The sequence below is a fragment of the Perkinsus marinus genome, assembly GCF_000006405.1.
Source record: "Perkinsus marinus ATCC 50983 genomic scaffold scf_1104296962766, whole genome shotgun sequence".
NCBI classification, from domain to species: domain Eukaryota; phylum Perkinsozoa; order Perkinsida; family Perkinsidae; genus Perkinsus; species Perkinsus marinus.
In genome coordinates, this window is record NW_003205333.1 from 128,989 (window position 1) to 152,311 (window position 23,323).

Consider the following 23,323-nt stretch of genomic DNA (forward strand, 5'->3'; position numbering starts at 1 on the left):
TCAGTTAAGTTTTTAGTTTCTGTCTATTATGTCAAGCGCAGTTGAGAATTGGCTTTCTCTCGATTTCGATAAGAACACCCGTAAGGAAGCCCAAGAGCTTACTCCTGAGGAGATAGAAGATCGCCTCAATCCTAATCATCGTATGGAATTTGGTACCGCTGGTCTTCGTGGCGAGATGGGAGCTGGCTTCAACCGTATCAATTGTTTGACTGTGATGCAAGCTGCTCAAGGACTATGTATGCAATTGATCGAGAGGTTTGGTGAAGATGTTCTCTCCCAGAGAGGTGTCGTCTTTGGTTATGATGGACGTCATAATTCTCGTCAATTCGCTCATGTTGCCTCGGCTGTCTTCATCACGAAAGGTGCTAAAGTCTACCTCATCGACAAGACCAGTGTTACTCCTTCCAATCCATTCTTGATTGTTCATTTCCATGCTCTAGCTGGTGGTCAGATGACAGCCTCCCACAACCCGAAGCAGTACAATGGTTTCAAAGTATACGGCGATAACGGTGCTCAAATTATCCCTCCAGTTGATGCCGAGATCGAGGCTAAGATTGCTGAGAATTTGGTTCCATGGAAAGATGCTTTGGAGTTGTTGGATTTGGATACCTGTTTATTAAAGGACAAGTCCAAGACCATCGATCCTTACAATGACGCCTTGTACACTTACATCGATCAAATGTATCACGAGCTGTGCCGATTTCCTGACCTCAACAAGGACTGCAACTTACAGTTCGTCTACACGGCTATGCAAGGTGTTGGTCTTCCATTCGCTACCGGTTTGATGAACAAGTTTGGCTTCCCCAAGAAGTGTGTGTCGATCGTGGAAGCGCAGGCTCACCCTGATCCTGAGTTCTCCACTGTCGCCTTCCCCAACCCCGAAGAGAAGGGTGCACTCGACATGAGCAAGCAACAAGCAATTGATGAGGATGCCGATTATGTATTGGCAAATGATCCTGATGCTGATCGTTTTACTTCTTGCGAAAAGCAGAAGGACGGTTCATGGCATCAATTCACTGGTGATGAGCTTGGTACCATCTTTGGAGATTGGCAATTGTTGATGGCTCATCGTCGTGGTGTCGACCCGAAGAATTGTCTGGTCATCAATTCCACGGTATCGTCTAAGATGCTGAAGGCGTTATCTGATTACTACGGTGGAGTGTATGAGGATACTCTAACAGGTTTCAAATGGATGGCTAACAAGTCGTTGGAGATGACCGCTGAACACTCCAATTTGGTACACTGTACGGCTTATGAGGAGGCACTAGGAAGTGCCCTCACGATGAGTGTCCCAGATAAGGATGGTATCAGTGCCTGCAGTGTCTGGTGTGAGATGGCTAACTTTTGGCGTAAGGAGAAAGGCATCACTCTTCTTGAACGACTAAATGAACTCCGTAAGATGGTTGGTTTCTTCGCACAACACAACGGTTACTTCATCTGTGATGATCCTAAGGTTATGAAACAGATGTTTGATGAGTTCCGTAATGAGGGTAACTACAAGACCGAGCTCGGGTCATCTAAGATAGCTGATGTTCGTGATGTTACTCTTGGTTATGATTCAAGGAGGAAGGATAAGAAGTCTACATTACCTATGACACCGGATGCTCAGATGATTACTCTCTACTTCGATGATCAAGCTACTGTTACTATCCGTGGATCTGGTACTGAACCCAAGGTGAAGTACTACTGTGAGGCTAACGATAAGGAGAGTATGGAGAAGGCTCAGGAGAAGCTCGAAGTCGTCGTTAGAAATGTCATCGACTACTTCCTCCAACCCAAGAAGTACAATTTGGGTTCTCGATAAGGCAATTGTTGATTCATCGTTCTGATTCCAGAGAACTCTGGGCTACGATCAAGCGGTGTTTCGTCATATGACCATTCATCACGATCCATTCTTTTTCTGGATCCGAACTTAATATGCGATACATTGTATCGTAGAATTTTTCTGAGAATCATCGGTGTTGCTTTTAGTAGTTTCTTCGGTTAGTGCGGTCTCGCTTGAAAACACGAACGATCTATACAGATTGAGGTCTCATTAAGAAATTAGAGCTGCTGAGCTCCACGACCGATGGGAAGTCCGATCGCATGGTAAAATCCAGTGGAGACATTTACACTGAACCATGACAATGATCTCAGGGTTTTACTCGTCTATGTTTTTATCCTTTCCAACAGCTATGGAACGGTTGAGTGCGAGGATACGCGTAAATTGACAGCCGTGGGATGACGTATTGGGATACGAAAAAACCGGAGTAGAGAATGCAACGCATTTACGCATGAGGCTTTCAACAAAGGTATGAGAAGAAATAACATAAACTCCGCCTAAGGACATAATATTTCCCCTTATTGCTAGGGGTGGCCGGAGGCGACTCTACGTCCAAAAGCCATAGGAAAACTGCATACATGCTATGTTATGGCGGTGCAGACGCCGAGATCAACTTCAACCCTTATCATACGTTAGGAGGTTGATGAGAGTCTTAATCGCGGCTTCATAATCTACCATATCATATATGTGTAAATCTATATCCCCAAGGACAGGACAAGCGTACGCTCAAGTAGACAAGTCACGTCACACACTCTGCAGTGTGTTCGATTTTGATAGTCCGAAACCGAAAAATGCATAACTTATCAAATACGCATTATTTTACATCGGGCATATCTTTAAGAGTGTATCTCTTCAGATAGTTGATCGAATAACCGGAGTGGAATTGGCGCCTCACATTCGGAGATGTGAGCTTAGTGAGGATCCAGACACTCAAGTGAGGCGATTCGAGCTCATATTCTGAGCAGCTAATGCTTAACGACTCCATCATACGTAGTCATCTTGACTTTCTGGCCTTTTCAAGCGTTCTTGATGCACTGCAGTCGCTTACCTCGTGCCAACAGACAAATGAAGGCGGTGGCTGTCGGTGAGCGTATCTCACCTTTCGCCAGAAATAGGCTATCATACACAATTGATACATACATTTACTCTGAAGGACGGTTCTCGCCAGCTTCATGACAACGTAAGTTGGGACAAGATGTGTGTCGACGCAATTCCCACTGAAATGGGACAAGTTGATCCTCGCTTAAGTGCTAGTAAAAGCCGAGCCTTCATTAAGGGTTTTGTAGTCAGTGGGGTTTATGTAGTCGAATCCAAGTGGGGTCAATGACACTGACAATGATTTCCCTCTCAGTTAAGTTTTTAGTTTCTGTCTATTATGTCAAGCGCAGTTGAGAATTGGCTTTCTCTCGATTTCGATAAGAACACCCGTAAGGAAGCCCAAGAGCTTACTCCTGAGGAGATCGAAGATCGCCTCAATCCTAATCATCGTATGGAATTTGGTACCGCTGGTCTTCGTGGCGAGATGGGAGCTGGCTTCAACCGTATCAATTGTTTGACTGTGATGCAAGCTGCTCAAGGACTATGTATGCAATTGATCGAGAGGTTTGGTGAAGATGTTCTCTCCCAGAGAGGTGTCGTCTTTGGTTATGATGGACGTCATAATTCTCGTCAATTCGCTCATGTTGCCTCGGCTGTCTTCATCACGAAAGGTGCTAAAGTCTACCTCATCGACAAGACCAGTGTTACTCCTTCCAATCCATTCTTGATTGTTCATTTCCATGCTCTAGCTGGTGGTCAGATGACAGCCTCCCACAACCCGAAGCAGTACAATGGTTTCAAAGTATACGGCGATAACGGCGCTCAAATTATCCCTCCAGTTGATGCCGAGATCGAGGCTAAGATTGCTGAGAATTTGGTTCCATGGAAAGATGCTTTGGAGTTGTTGGATTTGGATACCTGTTTATTAAAGGACAAGTCCAAGACCATCGATCCTTACAATGATGCCTTGTACACCTACATCGGTCAGATGTATCACGAGCTGTGCCGATTCCCTGACCTCAACAAGGACTGCAACTTACAGTTCGTCTACACGGCTATGCAGGGTGTTGGTCTTCCATTCGCTACTGGTTTGATGGACAAGTTTGGCTTCCCCAAGAAGTGTGTGTCGATCGTGGAAGCGCAGGCTCACCCTGATCCTGAGTTCTCCACTGTCGCCTTCCCCAACCCCGAAGAGAAGGGTGCACTCGACATGAGCAAGCAACAGGCAATAGATGAGCATGCCGATTATGTATTGGCAAATGATCCTGATGCTGATCGTTTTACTTCTTGCGAGAAGCAGAAGGACGGTTCATGGCATCAATTCACTGGTGATGAGCTTGGTACCATCTTTGGAGATTGGCAACTGTTGGTGGCTCATCGTCGTGGTGTCGACCCGAAGAATTGTCTGGTCATCAATTCCACAGTATCGTCTAAGATGCTGAAGGCGTTATCTGATTACTACGGTGGAGTGTATGAGGATACTCTAACAGGTTTCAAATGGATGGCTAACAAGTCGTTGGAGATGACCGCTGAACACTCCAATTTGGTGCACTGTACGGCTTATGAGGAGGCACTAGGAAGTGCCCTCACGATGAGTGTCCCTGATAAGGATGGTATCAGTGCTTGCAGTGTCTGGTGTGAGATGGCTAACTATTGGCGTAAGGAGAAAGGTATCACTCTTCTTGAACGACTAAATGAACTCCGTAAGATGGTCGGTTTCTTCGCACAACACAACGGTTACTTCATCTGTGATGATCCTAAGGTTATGAAACAGATGTTTGATGAGTTCCGTAATGAGGGTAACTACAAGGCTGAGCTCGGGTCATCTAAGATAGCTGATGTTCGTGATGTTACTCTTGGTTATGATTCAAGGAGGAAGAATAAGAAGTCTACATTACCAATGACACCGGATGCTCAGATGATTACTCTCTACTTCGATGATCAAGCTACTGTTACTATCCGTGGATCTGGTACTGAACCCAAGGTGAAGTACTACTGTGAGGCTAACGATAAGGAGAGTATGGAGAAGGCTCAGGAGAAGCTCGAAGTCGTCGTTAAAAATGTCATCGACTACTTCCTCCAACCCAAGAAGTACAATTTAGGTTCTCGATAAGAACCTCTGTTGGTTCGTCTTTTGGATCGCAGAGAGTTCTGGGTTTCGAATTAGTCGTGTCTTACCATTAAAAAATTCATCAGGATTCCTGTGGGTTCGTTATTAACATATGACACATTGTGTCTCTAAGAATTGTTTATCAGAAAGGTTTTAACAGTGTCGAGTTATCAACGCCGATTTGAGTCAATACTAGTGTTTGCTCATCAATGGCGATCTTTGACGAGAACGAGGAGTTCGATCTTTAGTTGCAATGTCGGTGTTAGAGGTTATCTCGCCCTGTGGGCAAAACTCATTGGCATGACGCAATCCCTCGGGAGCTAATGTGCATAGATGCGAGTCTGGCTAAGCCGTGTTGTTGGCGTTGAACTTTAAACTCACATGCATACCTTGAACGACCGAAGGCTGGCCTTCGTCGTCGAACCGACAACACTGAAAGCCGCTTTCCAGCTGAAACTCCATGGCTCTCTGATGAGCTTGATGAATGTCATTTAGACATTGGAGGAGGATCGTGTAATAAACCAAGCACAACCAAATTCGCACACCTTTGAGGTAAACTCCGAATTCCAATTGCCCAACTCTTGCTTTTCGACGCGCTCATCGAGAAGAATTCATTTTGAAGACTATTACTATTAGTACCATTACTAGGAAGCCATCCCTCTGATCATTCATAATGTCAGTCTCCCGCTCTAACCGTCGAGCGAGTGATAGTGCCATTTTCGAGATAGTATTATACCGACCTTCGCGTGACACAGAATGGTGTTCTTAAATGGCGTACAACAAGATAACTCTCACAAATTTGCCACACACCCAGTGAGGTTCCCACTAGACAACACAAGCCAGAACATAAAGGGAGATGAACGAATAACTATATAACCACGTTTCACGCAGTGTAAATGAATCGCGACCAATCGCGAGAAAGCTCTCACAGCACATTCCCGGAACGGTTATCCGGTTATAGCTTATACAAGCTACGACGAATTGAGTTAATTCAACTACTACTCCGCCATTTGGGAACAACAGATGCTCATTATCGGAATGAAAAGTATATCCCGTAATGGTTTAGGTAGACAGACTAAACAACAATTCAGTAAAGAGGCTTCGGCCTCATAGAACACACAAGGACACCAAAAGGGCTTTGTAGTAGATGCAGAAAAGATAACCCTCCTCCACAATGGCTCCAACACGCACTTTATACAGTCTCCCAGAGTCGCTATCACAACAACTGAGGGCCCACGGTTACGTGCCAACGACCGCGTTAAATAACATCCCAATCGGGCTATTGCGAGGCCAAGATTTGAGATAGAATCTAACGAGTTGCAGGGTTGAAGTCGAATGCAGAGGGGGCTATGGGAACGAGTACAGTAAGATATAGGGGATATATTAAGCATAACAATGGGGGTGGTAGTAGGCAACTGAATGACCTCCCTGAAGAGGTGACATGCTACCTTACCAACAGAGGCTCTTCAAGTTGCCGATGGCTCCTAGAAGAGCCAGAGAACAGTAGTATGAGTAGTAGAAGTCTTGAAAGGCGAAGTGAGGTAAGCTGATTAACAGCTAGGGATAATGGCAATCTACGGCAAAGATGAGAAAAGAACCGTAGGGCTTACGTCGAGTTACCTCTGGAAATACCTTACGCCTACTAGACGGAAAATGAACAACTGGTCATCATCTGCTTCTCAGCACGATGAGATATAAGAAAACAACAGCAGGAAACAGCTCAACCACACTAAGCGCGGAGGCTGCTTCATTCGTCATTGACATGATGGGCATAACCAGTATGATCACATAAGTATATGGCTGATCTTACACCTGTTGGCAAGCAGCCGAGAGGCTCTCCTGCAACAGGAGCTCAAGCTCGAGCTCCTCGTCAGAAAAGTGCGGTAGTAACTCGAACAACGATGCATTAGCTTCCTCAAGACCATTCATTAGATCAACGCTTGGAGAGGGCGGCAACGAGCAACCACTATCAACAGAGCTCAGAGTCAACGGGTAGGGTGAACTACCTAGAACACTATCGAACGACTGGTCACGATTGATGTGATCAAGGGAGTTGCTGCTACTCAAGGTGGACCCACCGAACGAAGACACATCAGACCTTGACGGTGACAAGTAGCCTCTGCTAGCGTTGCTCAATAGCGAGGAACTATCAGTAGATGTGGGATCAGTAAGCAGACACTCGGAGAGTAGATCACGATATACCGCACCGTAATCACGAGGGGAACAAGCAGGAACATCGACGCCAGTCTGTGTAGCCAACTCAGATCTTCTGAGCATCTCGAGGCGCTTCATAGCAGACAGATACTGTCTGTTCATAGGAGGCTTGATAGGACTCTCACCATTCTCAGTGGCACGAGCATAAGCTAGAGCCAGCTTAGCACGCTTCTTCTTAGAAGGGCGTTGACGGGACTTTGCCTTCCGGTTCGCCTTGCGTTCTTCGTCGGCGGGAAGGGCACAATCCATGTTGTGACATCGTTTACAGTCGGGTCCTTCACGACAACCTCGACTAGAGTTGGCAAACCAGCAGCCACGCCCGCAATAAGGGGAATTGCAAGTGCCAACAGACACTACACCGAGCACGACCTTGCCCTGAGCAGACACCATAGTGGGGACTTTCACAGAGGCTGGGATGCACTGAATAGGCGCCGGCAAAGGAAAAGCACCAATGGGGGGAATTGAGAGCTGCGTACTATACATGACAACGGGCACATCAACTACAACCACGACAAGTCTGATGGAACCGATCACTATTTTTTGCATCCGGGGCGCGCGCTAATGGCGACTCTAGCGGGGCGTAGCGATGCATGATTCGTAACTTTCCCATGTACTATAGGCAACACAAAGCCTTATGATATGGAAACTAATTCCAAGAGCATTTATAGCGATACGATGATAAGTAGCTCGTACGATAAATATCATGATGGTGATAAAAGACGTTTGAATGGTATAGTAGGCTTGAAGTCAACATTCTTGGCCATATTCATTATCAGAGACAACAGGGAGAATGCTCAACGCCTAGACCGTGGAGCTTGGGGGCCTTTAGAAAGGTAGCTTGTGCTCTGGATAACCACAAGTCCACCGGTAAGAGCTGTTGCCACGACATGGTCAGTGGGCCTGATGAGAAATGTTACTCTTTGCATACACTATCGGGACTTACTCAGAATGTCCAGTTCGAACACAGACGGCTGCGATAGGGTCACCAGGCATGGGCTTTACTGTTCCTCCACCACTGAAAGCAGTCGCCTTTGAACACTCACACAAGGTAACCCCTCACCTAAGTATGCTGGCCTTCCGCCTTCTGACCGGCCTCGTAATGGGTCTTTGTAGTTCGCAGTGGATTCGTACGTTACCACCCGAGAAAAAGGCTTGCCGATGATGCTGCACTTCAGAGAAAGCATGGGATCCTGAAATGTTGCTTCCAAACTCCACGAATGTGCTTAGGACAGAGCTACCAGTCATCGTGCTCATATGCGACTTCAAAGTCTTGGACGCATCCACGGCAGTATAGCTAAACCGCGCAATAAGGTACTGAATCCAGCGAGCCAGATCATCCGATGTGTTGATGCCCTGAGATAAACTCCAACTTGAACAAAACACAACAAGCTGCATTCTCCACACTCACCATAAGGAAACCGTCCGTCCAGCCGGTGAAGGTCCAAGGCGAATAGGCTGATGTCTGCAAGGCACTGCATGCCTGGCTGTTGTACCCCTGTCGAACTTCTGGTCGCATGAATTTGCACTGATAGTAGCAGCTGCCATAAAAAGCAAGGCAGAAGGGCACCTCCTCCCACCTGCAGTAGGGACCTGTTGGTTCCCGCCAAGTCACAGCGGCGAACATCCCAGCTCCCCGAAGGTGGACACGTGACGTCAATTGCCAGAGCGAGTTGACACGCCAAGAAGACGTGCTGAACAGAAACACACTCGTACGATAGGAAAGGCAACTCGAGCTCACATCGGGGGTCATCCTCGACCAGCACAGGTCAGTTACCCAGAACTTAGCAGGGGAAGCCGCAGTGGCGAGGGGATAAGGGCACGATGTGGACATCACCCACACAGAACCATTCTCTGACGTAACGGTAGAGCGTGCGACTCACAAGCAGAGAGCCCAGGTTCAAACCCTACGAGTTGCAACTGCGAATAATTCAGGAGCTTCATCGCTATCAGGCTCTACTGGTGCCCATTGGACTGCGAGCAATGGGGAGACCTCTCCGAAACCCGAGCAGCTCAATATTGACAGGGGCTTGCTCAGGACTTCCCTGAAAATGAAGCTTGAATGGCAACGATGAATACAATGACTCGACAGTAGACACTCAGGGATCGAATCACGTTTAGACAAAGGTCAATGGTAGCAGCGAGAACGGCACCTTCCTCACCCATGCTTGTCACCAATTCCTTCGTCTACTCGGAAAACAGCAGCACAGCCGCTTTCAAGGCCAGCCAAGATCCAGATCTTGTCACGGTTCCGCACAGCGTGTATGCCTAAGCATCTCCTGCTCGGCCTGATCTCTGCATACGGTCGAAGCTTGAGCAAAGCAGGTGTCTTCAGGGAGGACGGGTGTAATATCGAGCTCGAGACAGAGTACAGCACCGCGTGGCCATCACAGAACAACACGCATAGGATACCTAGTCACTTCTCTGCGAACGGAGCAACTCAAAATCTTCGTACCAATCCTCGACGAAGTAGCACTGAACTCCACCCAGTGGAAGTCTGCGACATCGCCACCTACGATCAGCCGCCTGACCTTCTGCACCTTATCCTTCTCCAAGGGCCACAACTGAGCGTGAGGACCTCAAAAGCACGGCAACACTGTATTGGTTTTACTTCTATAATGGATTCCGTTCGAGACGCCAGAGCCGCGACCATCGGCCTGCTCTTGTAGGATGGAGACAACGACATCAATTCTTGCGACCGGCCTAATGAGCCCATCAAAAACCATATTATCAACGCTGTTTCTTGTCTACCTGCATTTATGATCCATCCCTGACCACTAACCCACATCGCCTCCCCTGGACGAACCTCCGCCGTGTCGGGGGCGGAGGGATCAGGCACGTGCTCGAATACAATCTCGAGAGGTTCGCTACTGTCAATCGCCTTGGTGGCAGCATTCGCGATATCCTCTGTAGTGATATCCTACGAACATTGAAAAACTCCGCGTTGTAAGTGAACTAATCCTAAAATTCAGAGTATTTTTCCTCGCAAAATTAGCACTAATTCGAGAATCACTTCGCTGAGCAACCACATTTGTCTCTACAAGGCTTGGAAGTATCAAGAGCCACGAACACTCCGCTCACCTCAAAGGCACCGCTGCCAGAGTTCCATGAAGGGAAAATGTCCGGAGGGTGAGGGAATGGCTCCGGCTGAGACAACAGAATAGTCTCTCCCAAGTACGTCCAGCTGTAAATGCTCACAAGCTTGGGGCGCGCGCTCCTGAGGGCCGTCCAATACCGGGAAGTCATGGACTTGGGTATGATGGGAGCTCCGCAATTAGCGCAGATCTTCCGAGCTGATGGTTGAAGGCCGCCGCATGCATCGCAGGCCTGAGCTTAGCGAGTAAGCAAAACCCACCAAGTTTCGACGGACCCTGTAGCCAGGTGGAGGCGCCTCCTTCCCTCTCACTGCTAGCGTAGTAACCGAATCCCCGAGTGGAGGCACAACTGCCAGAGGGCTTACTGATAGATCGCCTATGACAGATGCCTGAATTGAGGATAATATCGGGCAGCGATGTTGGGGACCAAACTTACCACGGACACTTTACGCCTCCTTTTCGTAGTTCCCTTGGGAGTCATTTCATGGCCGCATTCAGTACACTGCATTTGACGACATGGATTGATGGTGCCGCATTCGGAACAGGCCTGCGTCAGACACTGAGCATTTGGAGAAGGAGGCTTCGACTACCTTCTTGCCAGCCCCCACACCCTTGCTTTCGCGCCCCCTGCCGGTCCCTTTTTTGGCACCCTTTGGCCTTCCGCGTTTCTTCGAAAGTGAACCCTGCAGGGACTCATCCAGCATTTCAGGAGGGAGGGGTGATGAGCCTTGGGCTGGATTGTTCAGTTGAGCGAAAGCAGCGAGAGCGGCTGCCTGATAGAAAAAGAGGATCCGTTAAAATATCCTCGCCAAGAATTGAACACGGATCATCCGGATGAAACCCCTACTACCTACCACTAGACTAAAGACCCTACACGGAAATACAACAAAGGATAGTCCATGAGCACAGAAGTGGTCCAAAAGCACTGCCTGCAATATAGACCCACAAACGTGAGTCGGTCAAATGCTCACGAAGCTACTCAGTTCGTGTGGTATCATTCATCGACCCCTCCCGCAGCCCAGCACTACCTCGAAGCCTGGATGGGCCGCCACTCCCTCCAGGCCTCCGAGCCCTTCCACTGACGAGCCCATTAGTCCTCCCATCTGCTCAGGGCTAAAGGCTACAGTGGACTCCCCTTGCTGAGCATCCATACCCGGGATGCTGGCCTGGGCACCTCCAAGGTGTGGAGGAGATGACATTGCAATGAATACCCTGCTGCCCCCAACCATACACTCTCAATAGCACTAATCCACAACACAAAGTCAAACCTAGGAGATCCTGAACCCTCCACTCAGTTGAGAACTTACATACATCGCAACCAAAGAAAGTTCGCTCCGCCCTGGCCCGATTCATAGTTTCTACCGGGAGTGATTTACCCTGACCGATCTCCATCTCTATCGATATATTCCACATATCAAACAGATGTTCAAGCCGCTGATGGTTTCTCAAGGGTCTCCTCATCAGCAGTCCGCGCACCATGACCCCTTTATTGCTTTCACTGCCCTCTCATATTTCCTCAGCCGCTTCCCATGGTTGTGCTAGTGACCTCGGCCTATTAGTTAGAACCCACATATTCGTCTCCGGTCCCACAACCTTCCAGCGCTGAGCGATAAGCACCGTTCTGTGTGAATGTGTATCCAAGGATTCCAGATTTTTGAGAACGATGGGTGAGTTCCTTGGCGTGAAAAGCGAATCCCATGGATTTGATGGTTTCGTTCAGGAACTAGATGTTCGAAAGATCGAGAAGCCCTACAGTCTATGAGACTCTCCCCAGCGGAAAATGAGGGCACCCGACAGACTCCTGCACATCGCGGACATGGATGTTGGGAAACCACAGACCACAGTACGGCAGAGGTGTTCAAACCTCTGCACGGTGATAACCGGGAGCTTGTTCCCAGAGAAACCAGGGCGTTAAGTATGACCCCTACAGTGTGAAACGAACGGCCATGCAGAGTAATGTTTGGGGCTGTGTTTCTTATAATCTAGAATCACAACTATATACTACGAATGTCTTCTTAAATGTTGAGAATCTATTGAGAAGCAATTCGGGATGTTCTCATGTTAATCTTTGAACAAATCTACACACGTATGCTCATAAGTGGAGAACAAGTCAAATTCAAAACCAAAACAGATCTATTCGAGCTAACCACAGTCGTTAGTTTCCATATGGATTCACATCGTACACATTAGATCAATACCCTCAACCACGGTCATTCAAGTTGAATCTCCCGTACAGTGAATGACAGTGGAGGCTCGGGATGCGGGAGAGATCATGAACATAATTCATCAAAAAAAGTCTTCTCAGAATGACGCGCAGAACCACCGTCACGCGCCACGAAATTCGATGACCGTTTTCGTATATTTCATTACAACACTGGTAACTGTGCTGTCAACAGAGGCGTACAATCTCTGTTTGCAAGACCCCCGAGCTCTCTCAATAGTCCAGAGGCTGGTCTCGCAAGAATCAGAGCTCCTCCATGTCTCAGAGACATTGTCTCTGGCATGGAGCTGGCGGTCGACGACAGGTTCATTGAATCGAGAGGCCAAATGTTCGTGTAGCGGAATGATAGGTTACCCTAAGACCCTAAGGAGGTTCGACTCCGACAATCGGGGTATAATTATACAAATTATGGTAAGGTGATCACCATGTGAATCTCAAGACATGCTCAGATCGTCACTTACGAACTATGAGATAGCTTTCTTCAATGCAACTTTGTATCTAACCATGCAACTCTACTATCAAAGAAGTTGATCGTCAGTTTCATAGCGTCACTATCGCTACCGTAGTTTAAGGTGAGTGCCAGTCTTGTTGATTCTTGACACCGTGATTGAAACCACCTGGTCCTTCCGCTGGCATAAACTCGATCGTCTACGCCGTAGATAAGCCAATTCTGAACTGTGGGAACTGCGTCTAGCCAATTGCTCATGCCGTCGGCATAAGCAATTAGCTGGAGCCTAACTCGGTCACACGCTATGGATGACTGGGTTGACAAGTACGCTCATTGCTCCATGATTGGTCGCCAGTCACTACTGCTTCGAGTGCTGACTTGTTCAGCATTTCTTCGGTACTCAACTATCGGTCGCATGCATTCGAGCCATGGCTTTCCTTCAATATTGCCTTTCTGTAGTGTCTGTCACATCTGCATCTGAAGTGTAACTATCCTATGTGAGCTGTTTTATTACTACTACAAGCCATAGCTGTCGCATTTGCACAGGAGTATGGGGATTCACTTGCCGATACCCAATATGAATTGATGGTAAAACCACAGGGTTACCAAAAATATATTGGACATGGCCAACCGTATACCAAACTATGCTCGATCATCTCGAAAGAGATGATATATAATCAGATCCAAAGCATAATATTCAAGATAGAGACGCGGCTCCACCGGTGGTGACTTGACATAGTAGCAACCGTCAGAATCATTGGCTATGAACACAACACATAATATGATCATCTCAAGTGTCTGAAGCCTATAACAACGCATTACTGTCCTTAGACATCCCAAACCACAGGAGACATGCGAAGAAGTATAGAGATACCGCCCCAGACAGCGAAAGTCTCGAAAGTGTTTGTCGATCGATGACGCAATGAACAGATTAGGGCTCGAACTGAGACCAACAGGAGAAGATGGAAACATTTGCTACACAATGTGATAAAACAGGGCAGCAGTCCGGAAGCAGGAGCACTGAAGACACGAGGCTTAGCCTTTAACAGAACTCGACGCAGGTCGGAAAAAGGAAAGAATGATGGATGACTGTAGCAAAGACTAGCTGTTGATATTCTTTAGGTGTCGCGATGAAGACAATGATGATGACGATGAATAAGGCCTTCAACGCTGCCAACACCACGAGCAGATTGTTAACTCACACATTCACGCTATTACGATAGGCAATGATATAGATGATAGTAGGAGAAACACCATAAAGGGAAAACGCAAGTGCCCAGGGAGTTGTAGGAGCAGCAGAAAACGATTCTTTCAATACGGGTTCTAGTACTACGAAGAGGCGATAAAACGAGGCAGAACGAGAAATACACACGAAACTGCCAACCACACAATCTCGTTTCTTTTCACGAGAAATGACCGGCGATTGGTAGCAAGATTAGACAACGATGAGACCGTGATAATCGGAGGCAAACGAATGTCTTCTGAGAACGGCCACGAACAGGCGACACAGGAACGAGCGAACATCTGGACTTCACTCTCATCAGTTGGTGTACCACGTAGAACAGCGCCGATAGCACTAATAAGGACAGCCAAATAAACAGTCATGTCCAGGAAAGAGTTCGAGAAGTGGTAGGAATGTGAGAGACAACGCATGGGAGCTTGCTCCAAGAAGTAAAGAGTTTGAGAACAGATATTAGACGGGCTCTATTTTCAGTCGAGACTGAAGCAACACTCTATAACTGGGCGAAAAACACATTCAAAAATACCTGGCTCTATTATTGCTGGATTCAGCAGCATGGTTTTCAGTATTAGGATGACGACTGCATCCTGAAACACTAGTCAGCATTGGAGACTGGCGTCGACTTGAGCTAGAGACAGCACGATTTAGCAGCGGTAATAAAGACGATGAGCTAGAATCTCCTCTGGGCGTAGTGTTAGAAGACGTAGACGCGTTAGACAAGCAACGCGCATAATGTGGTTTATATACCCCATTGTGATGGAATAGCCTCGGAGGAATATAGGATGTTGTACGAGTAGTAGTCGTGCCTCGCTTCTTTCGGGAGTCAGTAAAACCCAAGATCCATACTTTGCCGTCACCAATACTCTCGTAGTTGGGGGAGTTCGACCGCTTCGAACCGGTAGGATCAACCGAGCGGATTGTGGCGTCACGGCCTTGTATGTGAGCGAAGTAGATCTCACATGCTTTGGTGTTGGTGGTACCCTCACTGCGACGCCTTCTCTGCGGGAACCATTCATAGCCTTGGAAAGCAAGTGTGAAAACAAGGAGATAGCGTGGCGTGGTGAAGTTGATGAAAGCATACCCGCGATTGGCAACCTGAAGAACAACGGAATGATTAAACCACGAGTACCGGAGAAGACTCACTTTAGCGGTATCGACGGGCAAATATAACAAGTCATAACCACCGTGTCGTAAAGCAGGACATTCTCTTTCTATAAGATCTCGCAGAGCCGCAACAGTGAACCTGAGTAGATAATGGAGCTCAATACGACTTTACAAAAATGCCGCACCTTCTCGGTATTTTCTTAATCATGACCGTGGTCCTCTTTTCATTTTCATTGTTGAGGAGAGCATCCACTTCAACCATCTCCATACCACTACTAGCATTGGAGGTCTGCTCGATACTTGTAGCAGGTGCATGGTCATCACAATCTTCGCCTTGTGAGCGTGAGCTCTCTACAGGACTTGCAGCATAATCGGCAAGGCCAGGACTGGCCTCACGATCGAGTCCCACAGCGTTCTCTGCAGTGATAAAGGCAGGAGTAGTAGTCAAAGGCTCATCCAAGGTCGGCTGGCTGACGTCATTTTCCTCACTGATGGAGATGTCCTGATCTTGAATTATTCTCAGTAATGAAGGCACCAAAGCTGGATTAGAGATACTGATGAGGTCCACCAAACCGGTGACAGACGTCTCGCAAGTTACCGCACCCGCCTGCTGAAGTAGGTAAATTTCTCGTATAAGGGCATCCAAGTTGTTAGCCTCCGAGGTAGTCCGGGACAGGGGGAAGTCATGAATTGCCATCGTCGACGGCGAACAAACAATACAAAGGGAAAAACAATCTACGAATGGAAACATGTGGCTCAGACGGACGACAAACAGCCACACCACATTATGGACGATGATTGTTGGTGGTTTTCTACGGCGCTAAGGCTCCCGCACTCCATCACACAATGAAACGCCTCGTAAGTGATTACAATGCAATCAACCCGTGCGGAGAAATTCCTGTGTGCGAAGCTGTTACTGACCTTCTTGTACAACAGTCATTGTTATACTACTGAAGCCGCGCAACTTGGACGACACAGAGGCTGTCCGAAAACGCTAGAGAATCAACCAGTTGACCGTAACTGTCTACCGCTGCGTCACGATAGCTCAGTTGTAATGTTTAGTTACTCTGTGTGTAGTATGTTCGTACGATGGTTCGAGTACTCTTGTGGTGAAGGAAACTCATGTTAACTCAGATCATCAGTCATAGTGCAATACTGTTCCGATAGTGTGGAGTCCAAGCGAGATGTTTCCCTCACAGTGACCTCATTGGAGGTGAAGTAGGTGTAGACGAGCTCACAATTACAAAGTATGCCAGCCGCGATTTGAACCACAAACTCTGTCGTTGCCACAAGGGTATACTCTAGATGGGTAGAATTACGTTACGGACCGTTACGGGTGACTTTTACGGTTAAGCTTTGAGCCCCGTACCGTAAAATCACGGCGTCGTAACGGGTCTCACGGAAATGCAATGGGCAAAACGACAGGAAGTATACTCAGTAGACGTACTCTAAAGTCCTCACTAAAGGGTCATCGGCACGCGATTATCTGATACTAGCAGCAGTCAAGCAACTAAGAGTTGCCTATGTAATCAAATAATAGAGATGAGCTCCACACACAGGTGCCTCTAAGCGAATTCGAGAATTAATCTGTGTTGATGAGAAACATGTATTTCGTGCCGAATTTGATCACCTTTCTCGTTTCGACCAGGTTATGACATTTGCTGCTCAGGGTCTCAAAATACCACTCATTTTCTTGTCTACATCGCAAGGGTTGCGGTGGACAGCCGGATACTGTGTTCGGATTGTCCTAGGGGTCATTCATCCTCGAAAAAAAGCTCGCAAGATCTGAAAGCTAGTTCTCTGATTTCATAACGTTTTGGAGTAGCTGCTCCGAGCTTTCCTTCACTTGTGCTTCGCATGAATGTGTAATGCAATCGTTTGTGCGATGAGGGACTCGGACGTAAAGGTCGTAAACCATTCCAGTTGCATGAAATCTGAGTTTACGCGTTTGCGAGACGTAGCGTAAACCGTGACCTTACGCAGCCCATATATACACTCATGCAGTTTGAGGGCCGCGACCATGATTTCGGCGGAGCGTGGAAACGTACTCCTTCGCATTTCTGTGAGTTGAGGCCAATCGATCGAGTCTTATCGTAATCTTAAGGAATTCCTCTAGAACGCGGCGTAGTGAAACGAACTGACTTCTTCATCCTACGTGCTCAAAGAACTAATGTTAGAGCCTGAGGGACTACAGTGACTTACCGCTCCAAATCCCCTTAGTGAAACTATTTAACCAGATTTACTCTTCGCTACTATTAACTTTGTTCGCTCTCCAGTTTGCCCTCACCACTTTATCATTCAGATACATATTATTGTATAATGTCTGTTGTCCATTGACTTCCACTCATTTGCAAAGATCTCTTTTTCAATCTATTCGGGGAGAGTAGCTATGCACCTACGTGCAATCGCGCCCAATTGATGTAAGCAGTAAAACTTTTCTCTTTGAGAGGAGATTGATGCACATTTTAAAGGCCTATTTCGCCTTAAATAAGATCAGTTTCGCAGGGCGAGCAATCATCCGAGCCAAGATATGCCTTAGTAAGATCAATTTCGCCAGCGCGCTCGATAGAAAAATCAATTACGACGACGCGTGTCATTAGTACAATCAATTTCGCCGGAGTAACGGATCCGATGTCTGATTGTTGCACGCTGCCCGTTCAGCTTATCATCATGCCAAATTCAAGTCACAACTCCGACGAATCGTCGGCGACGATGAGAGTTACCGATGATAACTTACCATGGCTCCCGTGACAAAACTTTCGTCGCTTGAGCCATGGTAACTCTCACGAAAGTCAATACAAGTCCAGTGATGACAGTCTCCGTGGCTCAGCTGAAGGAGATGGTCCTGCCTCGTCGACGGCCACGACGGCAATACAAGAAGCACGATGCTTCGGCTCGTGCGCGTATTGTTAACGGATGCATGTCGGAAGTCTCTCCTGATGAGACATGTAGCGGTGTCGTGCAGAACTACTAGTTCTGAGATCGAAATCTGCTGTCGAGCGAAATTGAATATACTATCAGCGAAATCGATTTGCGCCTTTTGTCGAAATTGAACTTACTTCAGACATGCCGGCGAAGTTGATTGTACTAATGACACGCGTCGTCGAAATTGATTTTTCTATCGAGCGCGATGGCGAAATTGATCTTACTAAGGCATATCTTGGCACGGATGATTGCTCGCCCTGCGAAATTGATCTTATTTAAGGCGAAATAGGCCTTTAAAAGGTGTAGTTGATTGATGAAGATGGAGTAGCACTATTAACTTGACGTTTTAGGAATCCACCCTAGTAGAGTGACATCGTAGTCGTTTCACGTTTTCGTTGAGGAAATATGGAGAGCGCAAGATTTGCGAGTGCCCATCGTTTTTTTTTCAGTCGGTGTTTGCTCTCGCGGCAGAAGAATGTCGGAGAGCTTATACGTTTCACCATCTCAGACATGCTCACACATTTACTTTCGCAAAACAACCAGAAAATTCAGAATAAAATTCATTCACAGTAGTTATGAGCATTTCACGAGTTGGTGTGATGCTCAAGACGTAGTAATAGTCGGGAGCACTCTCAATCCATTTTCAGTCTAAGTTCTCACATAAAACTGGTCGTTCTCTATGCACGTGCCCATGGACTATCTTTCCCTTTGGCTCGTCATCCAGTTGTTAAGGAAAACTTCAGATCTTCTGTTTCACGCGAGTGATTGAAAATCTTGTGCGGAAAATGCGTTCGTGAAACAAAGTCAAGCCCGAGATTTTTTCCGCGATCTCGAATTTTCTCATTCTCAGCCACTTTTAGTCGTTTCCCGTTGTCTTCAAATAACGAGGACTTTAGGGAAGATCCTCACTCGTCTCGAGGCAGTCGGATGTCAATCGTTAGGGCTTTCTCCGGATGTCATTATCACCCTTGTTTTGATGGTGCATCTTGTTACTGTCTATTTCGCACGTGGACCCAAAATAAACCGTAGTTTTTTTTGCCGTGGAGCTATCAGTCTACTGGGAGTTGAGATAACTGTGGAGTATTCCACTGAAACTGTCATCAATGGGAGGGAGGCAGATGTAGGGTATTTATTCGCGACGTTTCGGGATTGTGAACGACGAATGATTTCATATTTTCTATGGGTGATTTGTGTTGGAGTGTTTTGAAAAGGGTGGGTTGAGTTGTGTTATTGTCAGTAGTAGTTTTGATATACAACCCCAAGGCTCTCGGTGCATTACCTGAGAATGGTGATGAGTTACCCAGAACACGATATGGAGAATGGAGATGATACGAAGACGACCAAATCGGAGCGGACCATGTCGGCTTCGACCACAGCTGATGCCGGCAGTCCTTCAGCACTATTGAGGCTGGTCGAAAATAGACGACCTCGTCGTGAATCCGAGGACTCTGTGAAATCCAAGTTGGAACTCGCGATAAGAAGGGTGAGTCTCTGTCCTATCACGACGTTTGCTTTAGTCTCTTCAGTAGACATCCTGTTCGCCTCTTACGAACGCTGGCACTAAGTCGGCTCCGGACGGCACACTGCTGGTTTATCGCACAGAGAGTATGGCCACTGCTGTAAAGGTAGTGGTAGGAGATCCCCCGCTCATTGCATTCATCTTGCATCAGGCTAATGCTTTCTTGAAGACCAAGATGTGCCCTAAGCTCAGAATGAATGCCAATGGTGTGTGGACCTGTCCTCAAGGCGATCGTTGCAGGTAGTCTCACATTACCATGCCACTATCCCGTACTAAAGATTCCCATGTTAACTTAGTGATGTGATAGGTGCTCGATACGGAATTCTGGTGCCGAGACTGCGTGTGTCTGTCAGTTTCGCTCACTCTGAGGCGGAGTTGAGGTCTCTGCCGAACCTTACCAAGACGGCTATCTGTTACGAACAGGTGTATGGCAAATGCGGTTGCAAGAATGGTGCTCGATGCAAGTAAGAGAGGCTCGAGCAGGAGGAGGAGGAGGAATGGTATGCTGTGTGGTATCTTTAGATATGCGCACAGCGAAGAAGAATTAAGGAAGTACATTCCTTTGAGTACATCCAACAGCAGATCTCCCGGTCGCCCAAGGTAGGCTCATCGACGTTCTTTGTGCCTTCGCTTATATATTTAAGTAGACACGGCAGTGGGGATTCTGTCAATACCACGAAGAGGAAGAACTCTCGAGCTTCTGAGCTAGTAGTAGGAACTTTCGTATGATTTGTGTCGAACCTTACAATCAGGGACTTTGTAACAGTGGTAGTAGAAGTGGACGTCGATGCGGTAAGGAGAGCGTCTCGTCTTGTACGAAGACCGCAGTTGAACCGAAGCCTATAGATCTTCCCAGCCTCCGAAGCAGAGCGCTGGAGGTGGTGACAGTGAGGCATGCTTTATCGGCGTCATTTTGGTATGTGTTAGATTGCTCGAGAGCTCCCCGCGAGCAGAGGGAAGCATCTTGAGATATCCAGGAGTCAACTTGTGGACCAGCTCGATGACCCGTGCATTGCACAGTAGGGATAAGTCACACCGAAGTGCGTTTATGGAATCTTCGCTGTGCGTGAAGATACATGTGCTCCATCTGTGGCGCTCTCGCCTCCCCTACGCCTGATCCTACGATAGCATCGGCATGCGCGCACATGACTTGTGCTAGGTAGGTATATGGCTGAATGAATGCTGCGGTATGGCTTGTTGCGATGCTCAGATGCTTTGAGGGATGGCGACGTGCTAATGTGGAACAGGAGCCCAAGCTCAAGACTCTACCTTGCCCGTCTTGTGGCTGTCCTCTTAGGAAAGGGATAGACGTAAACCACCGTTGCAATGGGCTTATTTTGTGGCTTGGGAATCGAGCAGTTATGCAAGTGTGTGTTTCGGAGATAGTTTTTCAAAATTGGGGATATTAGTATCAACGAGGTTTGAGAACGCCTTTGTGATCTATAGTAGTATAACGACACATCACAACAACCATTAAGTTCCATTATATTTCAGTGTCAATAAATTCTCATAAAATCATTGATAGTCAGCCAAACAAAGTCGATAGTCAGCGACTTTGTTCACACTGTATATATTCCTAATGTGATTGACTTGTCCACAATCTCGATTTTCTAGTATGCTCAGGTTTTCCCCTTCAACGAGTCCATTGAGGGGCCTATTGCAGCGCTGCTGAGGGTCTATTCCAAGATACGAATTCGCTGCCAGAAGTGAGATGCAGAACTCGTCCAATTTTACCTCTTCTTGGACTTGGTCATTTTCAGGGTCGATGAGCTCAGCAATTCTCCCCCGTGCGAATGGGTGGGAAGTGTGCGAGACTTCCCTGAGCATATGGTCGTATGTCACCATTGGGAGTGTATGTTGGAGACTCTCCCGAGCTCCAGTCTTGAACACGATGCGGGGGCGGCTAACGAGGACCGCCCTATGCAGTTCAACCACGGTACGTTACATGGCCACCGAGGGACCAGTAAGGGATCTTCCTCTGCTTGCTGTGAGTATCTGTGTATTCTCAGTTTCATCATCAGCAGCAGCTGACATCACTCCCATGTGGGACGACATTTCACCTTCGGCGGATTCTGGCAATCTCCTGAAGATTCCTCCGGTACGCATGTTCCGTTGAATGCTTCTGTGGACACTTGTGCTCAGGCGTCGGCTGATGCGAGCAGCACAGGCTTCAACGAACAGTTGCTTATCCTCTCGCCCTCACCGGTTGTGGATTCTCACGGGCACCCCTCGGCTGCCGCAAGTGCCTCCACTGCAACGACGGTGAGAGTCATCAGGAGTTGTGTCATGTGAGTGGAAGTTCTCTTGTCTGGCAGATTACAGGCGCATTGGGTGGCATCTGGAGGACGCAGCAGCTCGACGGCTATTCAGGAAGCAGCTCAAATTGTTCGGAGATGATGACATGCATAACTCCTGAGAAAGTCTCTCTACTTCCCGGCAGTGGTTTGGGAGAGGAACCCGATGATAAACATGTCGAAGAGTAGGTCTGCAGTGGTATTCGGTCGTTGCAACGTAATTGCTGTTACCTTCAGGTTGGCCTTAGCTGAATGTGAAGTGATATGCGACTTCATCCCATATGGGTCTTCCGCTGACAAGATGCTGGAGATATTCGAAGGAGAGACTCTGCTGTAGCGAACGTGTTGTTGTTTCCCACAAATTTCAGCCGCACGTCGCAGGTATAGTTCTTCGACTGAGGATGGTCAGTGGTCTCTGGTGAAACGCCTTATTACGGACGAGCAGGGATGGGTCCCCACAAGGTAGACCGACATCATAATATAGATGATTCAAAGCTTGTCATCATGTAGTTACTTGCAGCTCCCTTCGGGTGAGATGCCACAATACATATCGTCCGGCCAGAGTAGTGTAGAAGTCCGCGAGAGTTCTCAAAGATCTTGCGGCTTCGACAACGACGATGACCTTCTGGTTTATGATGAGCTCACCTATGCTCATATTCGCCCTTGCGAAGAGCGAAGCTCCAAGCTCTTGTATTATACAGATGTGCAGGCAGGCGCTGATCGTCAAGCCCTCGAACTCGAGGAATCTACAGCTCAATCAGTGGCCAACGACTGCCCTACTTCTTGTCTCGACCAAAAGTGTTTTCATTCCCAAAATCGACTGCGGTCAATTTGGTAACCATGATTCTCCTCACGATACAGTGGTGTCTTATGATGTTCTCACCCTTTCTGTTCGTGGTACCACTGTTAAGTATTATCGCAGAGAACAGGTCTTACCAAAATCATCTAAAAACTTTTCTTGCCTCATGCTGGCCGCATCCTATTGCTGATGCTATTAGACTTGCACGCGTGCTGTTATTGCTGCTCGACGGTTCCGCACGAAATGCACAACAGCACTTCTCCATATGTGATGATACCATTGATTAGTAATCCATTGCAATTATTCTATCAGAAATGATGATAGTCGCGGTTGGTCTGATGTGGGTCACTCACAGTGGGTGACTCAGAAGTATCTCTCTAGTTATGTAGTGAGTGTCCAGCGACGGTCCCTGTCAAGTTAGGTCGTCATTGATTATAAGACTAAACTAAATAGAGTTCATACATCCCATCGCGATAAGAGTCGTGATGATCCGTCGA

At 47.4% G+C, this 23,323-nt stretch overlaps 6 protein-coding genes across 7 annotated transcripts; 3 read left to right on the top strand and 3 right to left on the bottom strand.

Annotated features, from left to right (window-relative positions):
• Nucleotides 1-28: 28 nt before the first annotated feature.
• Pmar_PMAR014595 (phosphoglucomutase, putative) lies at nt 29-1,804 on the top strand (the record flags this gene model as incomplete). Its single annotated transcript, XM_002771515.1, has 1 exon — nt 29-1,804. The coding sequence occupies one exon, from the start codon at nt 29-31 to the stop codon at nt 1,802-1,804; it is 1,776 nt and encodes a 591-aa protein (XP_002771561.1).
• A 1,393-nt stretch (nt 1,805-3,197) lies between these two features.
• Pmar_PMAR014596 (phosphoglucomutase, putative) lies at nt 3,198-4,973 on the top strand (the record flags this gene model as incomplete). The annotated part of the gene is made up of 1 exon (XM_002771516.1): nt 3,198-4,973. The coding sequence occupies one exon, from the start codon at nt 3,198-3,200 to the stop codon at nt 4,971-4,973; it is 1,776 nt and encodes a 591-aa protein (XP_002771562.1).
• A 1,803-nt stretch (nt 4,974-6,776) lies between these two features.
• Nucleotides 6,777-7,574, bottom strand: Pmar_PMAR014597 (hypothetical protein; the record flags this gene model as incomplete). Its single annotated transcript, XM_002771517.1, has 1 exon — nt 6,777-7,574. The coding sequence occupies one exon, from the start codon at nt 7,572-7,574 to the stop codon at nt 6,777-6,779; it is 798 nt and encodes a 265-aa protein (XP_002771563.1).
• Nucleotides 7,575-7,978: 404 nt separating this feature from the next.
• On the bottom strand, nt 7,979-11,493 carry Pmar_PMAR014598 (hypothetical protein; the record flags this gene model as incomplete). The annotated part of the gene is made up of 18 exons (XM_002771518.1): nt 11,305-11,493; nt 10,867-11,049; nt 10,713-10,823; nt 10,552-10,665; nt 10,380-10,508; nt 10,263-10,328; nt 9,933-10,101; nt 9,793-9,884; nt 9,637-9,745; nt 9,344-9,449; nt 9,093-9,226; nt 8,923-9,035; nt 8,762-8,875; nt 8,593-8,709; nt 8,423-8,537; nt 8,245-8,374; nt 8,128-8,199; nt 7,979-8,084 (listed from the first exon to the last, which is right to left on the bottom strand). The coding sequence occupies exons 1-18, from the start codon at nt 11,473-11,475 to the stop codon at nt 7,979-7,981; spliced, it is 2,151 nt and encodes a 716-aa protein (XP_002771564.1). The 5' UTR covers nt 11,476-11,493.
• A 3,287-nt stretch (nt 11,494-14,780) lies between these two features.
• On the bottom strand, nt 14,781-15,986 carry Pmar_PMAR014599 (hypothetical protein; the record flags this gene model as incomplete). Its single annotated transcript, XM_002771519.1, has 4 exons — nt 14,781-14,813; nt 15,032-15,280; nt 15,329-15,428; nt 15,475-15,986. The coding sequence occupies 4 exons, from the start codon at nt 15,984-15,986 to the stop codon at nt 14,781-14,783; spliced, it is 894 nt and encodes a 297-aa protein (XP_002771565.1).
• A 3,483-nt stretch (nt 15,987-19,469) lies between these two features.
• Pmar_PMAR014600 (hypothetical protein) lies at nt 19,470-22,364 on the top strand (the record flags this gene model as incomplete). 2 transcript variants are annotated; one of them, XM_002771521.1, is made up of 16 exons in its annotated part: nt 19,470-19,697; nt 19,744-19,839; nt 19,885-19,973; nt 20,087-20,197; nt 20,256-20,333; nt 20,381-20,444; nt 20,486-20,611; nt 20,661-20,752; nt 20,806-20,892; nt 20,944-21,043; nt 21,357-21,439; nt 21,494-21,696; nt 21,743-21,831; nt 21,876-21,995; nt 22,049-22,212; nt 22,265-22,364. In XM_002771521.1, exons 1-16 carry the CDS (start codon nt 19,500-19,502, stop codon nt 22,362-22,364), a joined length of 1,800 nt encoding a protein of 599 aa, XP_002771567.1. In that variant the 5' UTR covers nt 19,470-19,499. The 2 variants fall into 2 exon arrangements, with proteins under 2 accessions (XP_002771567.1, XP_002771566.1); XM_002771520.1 differs by having other exon boundaries at nt 19,500-19,697; nt 20,381-20,441.
• Nucleotides 22,365-23,323: the final 959 nt, after the last annotated feature.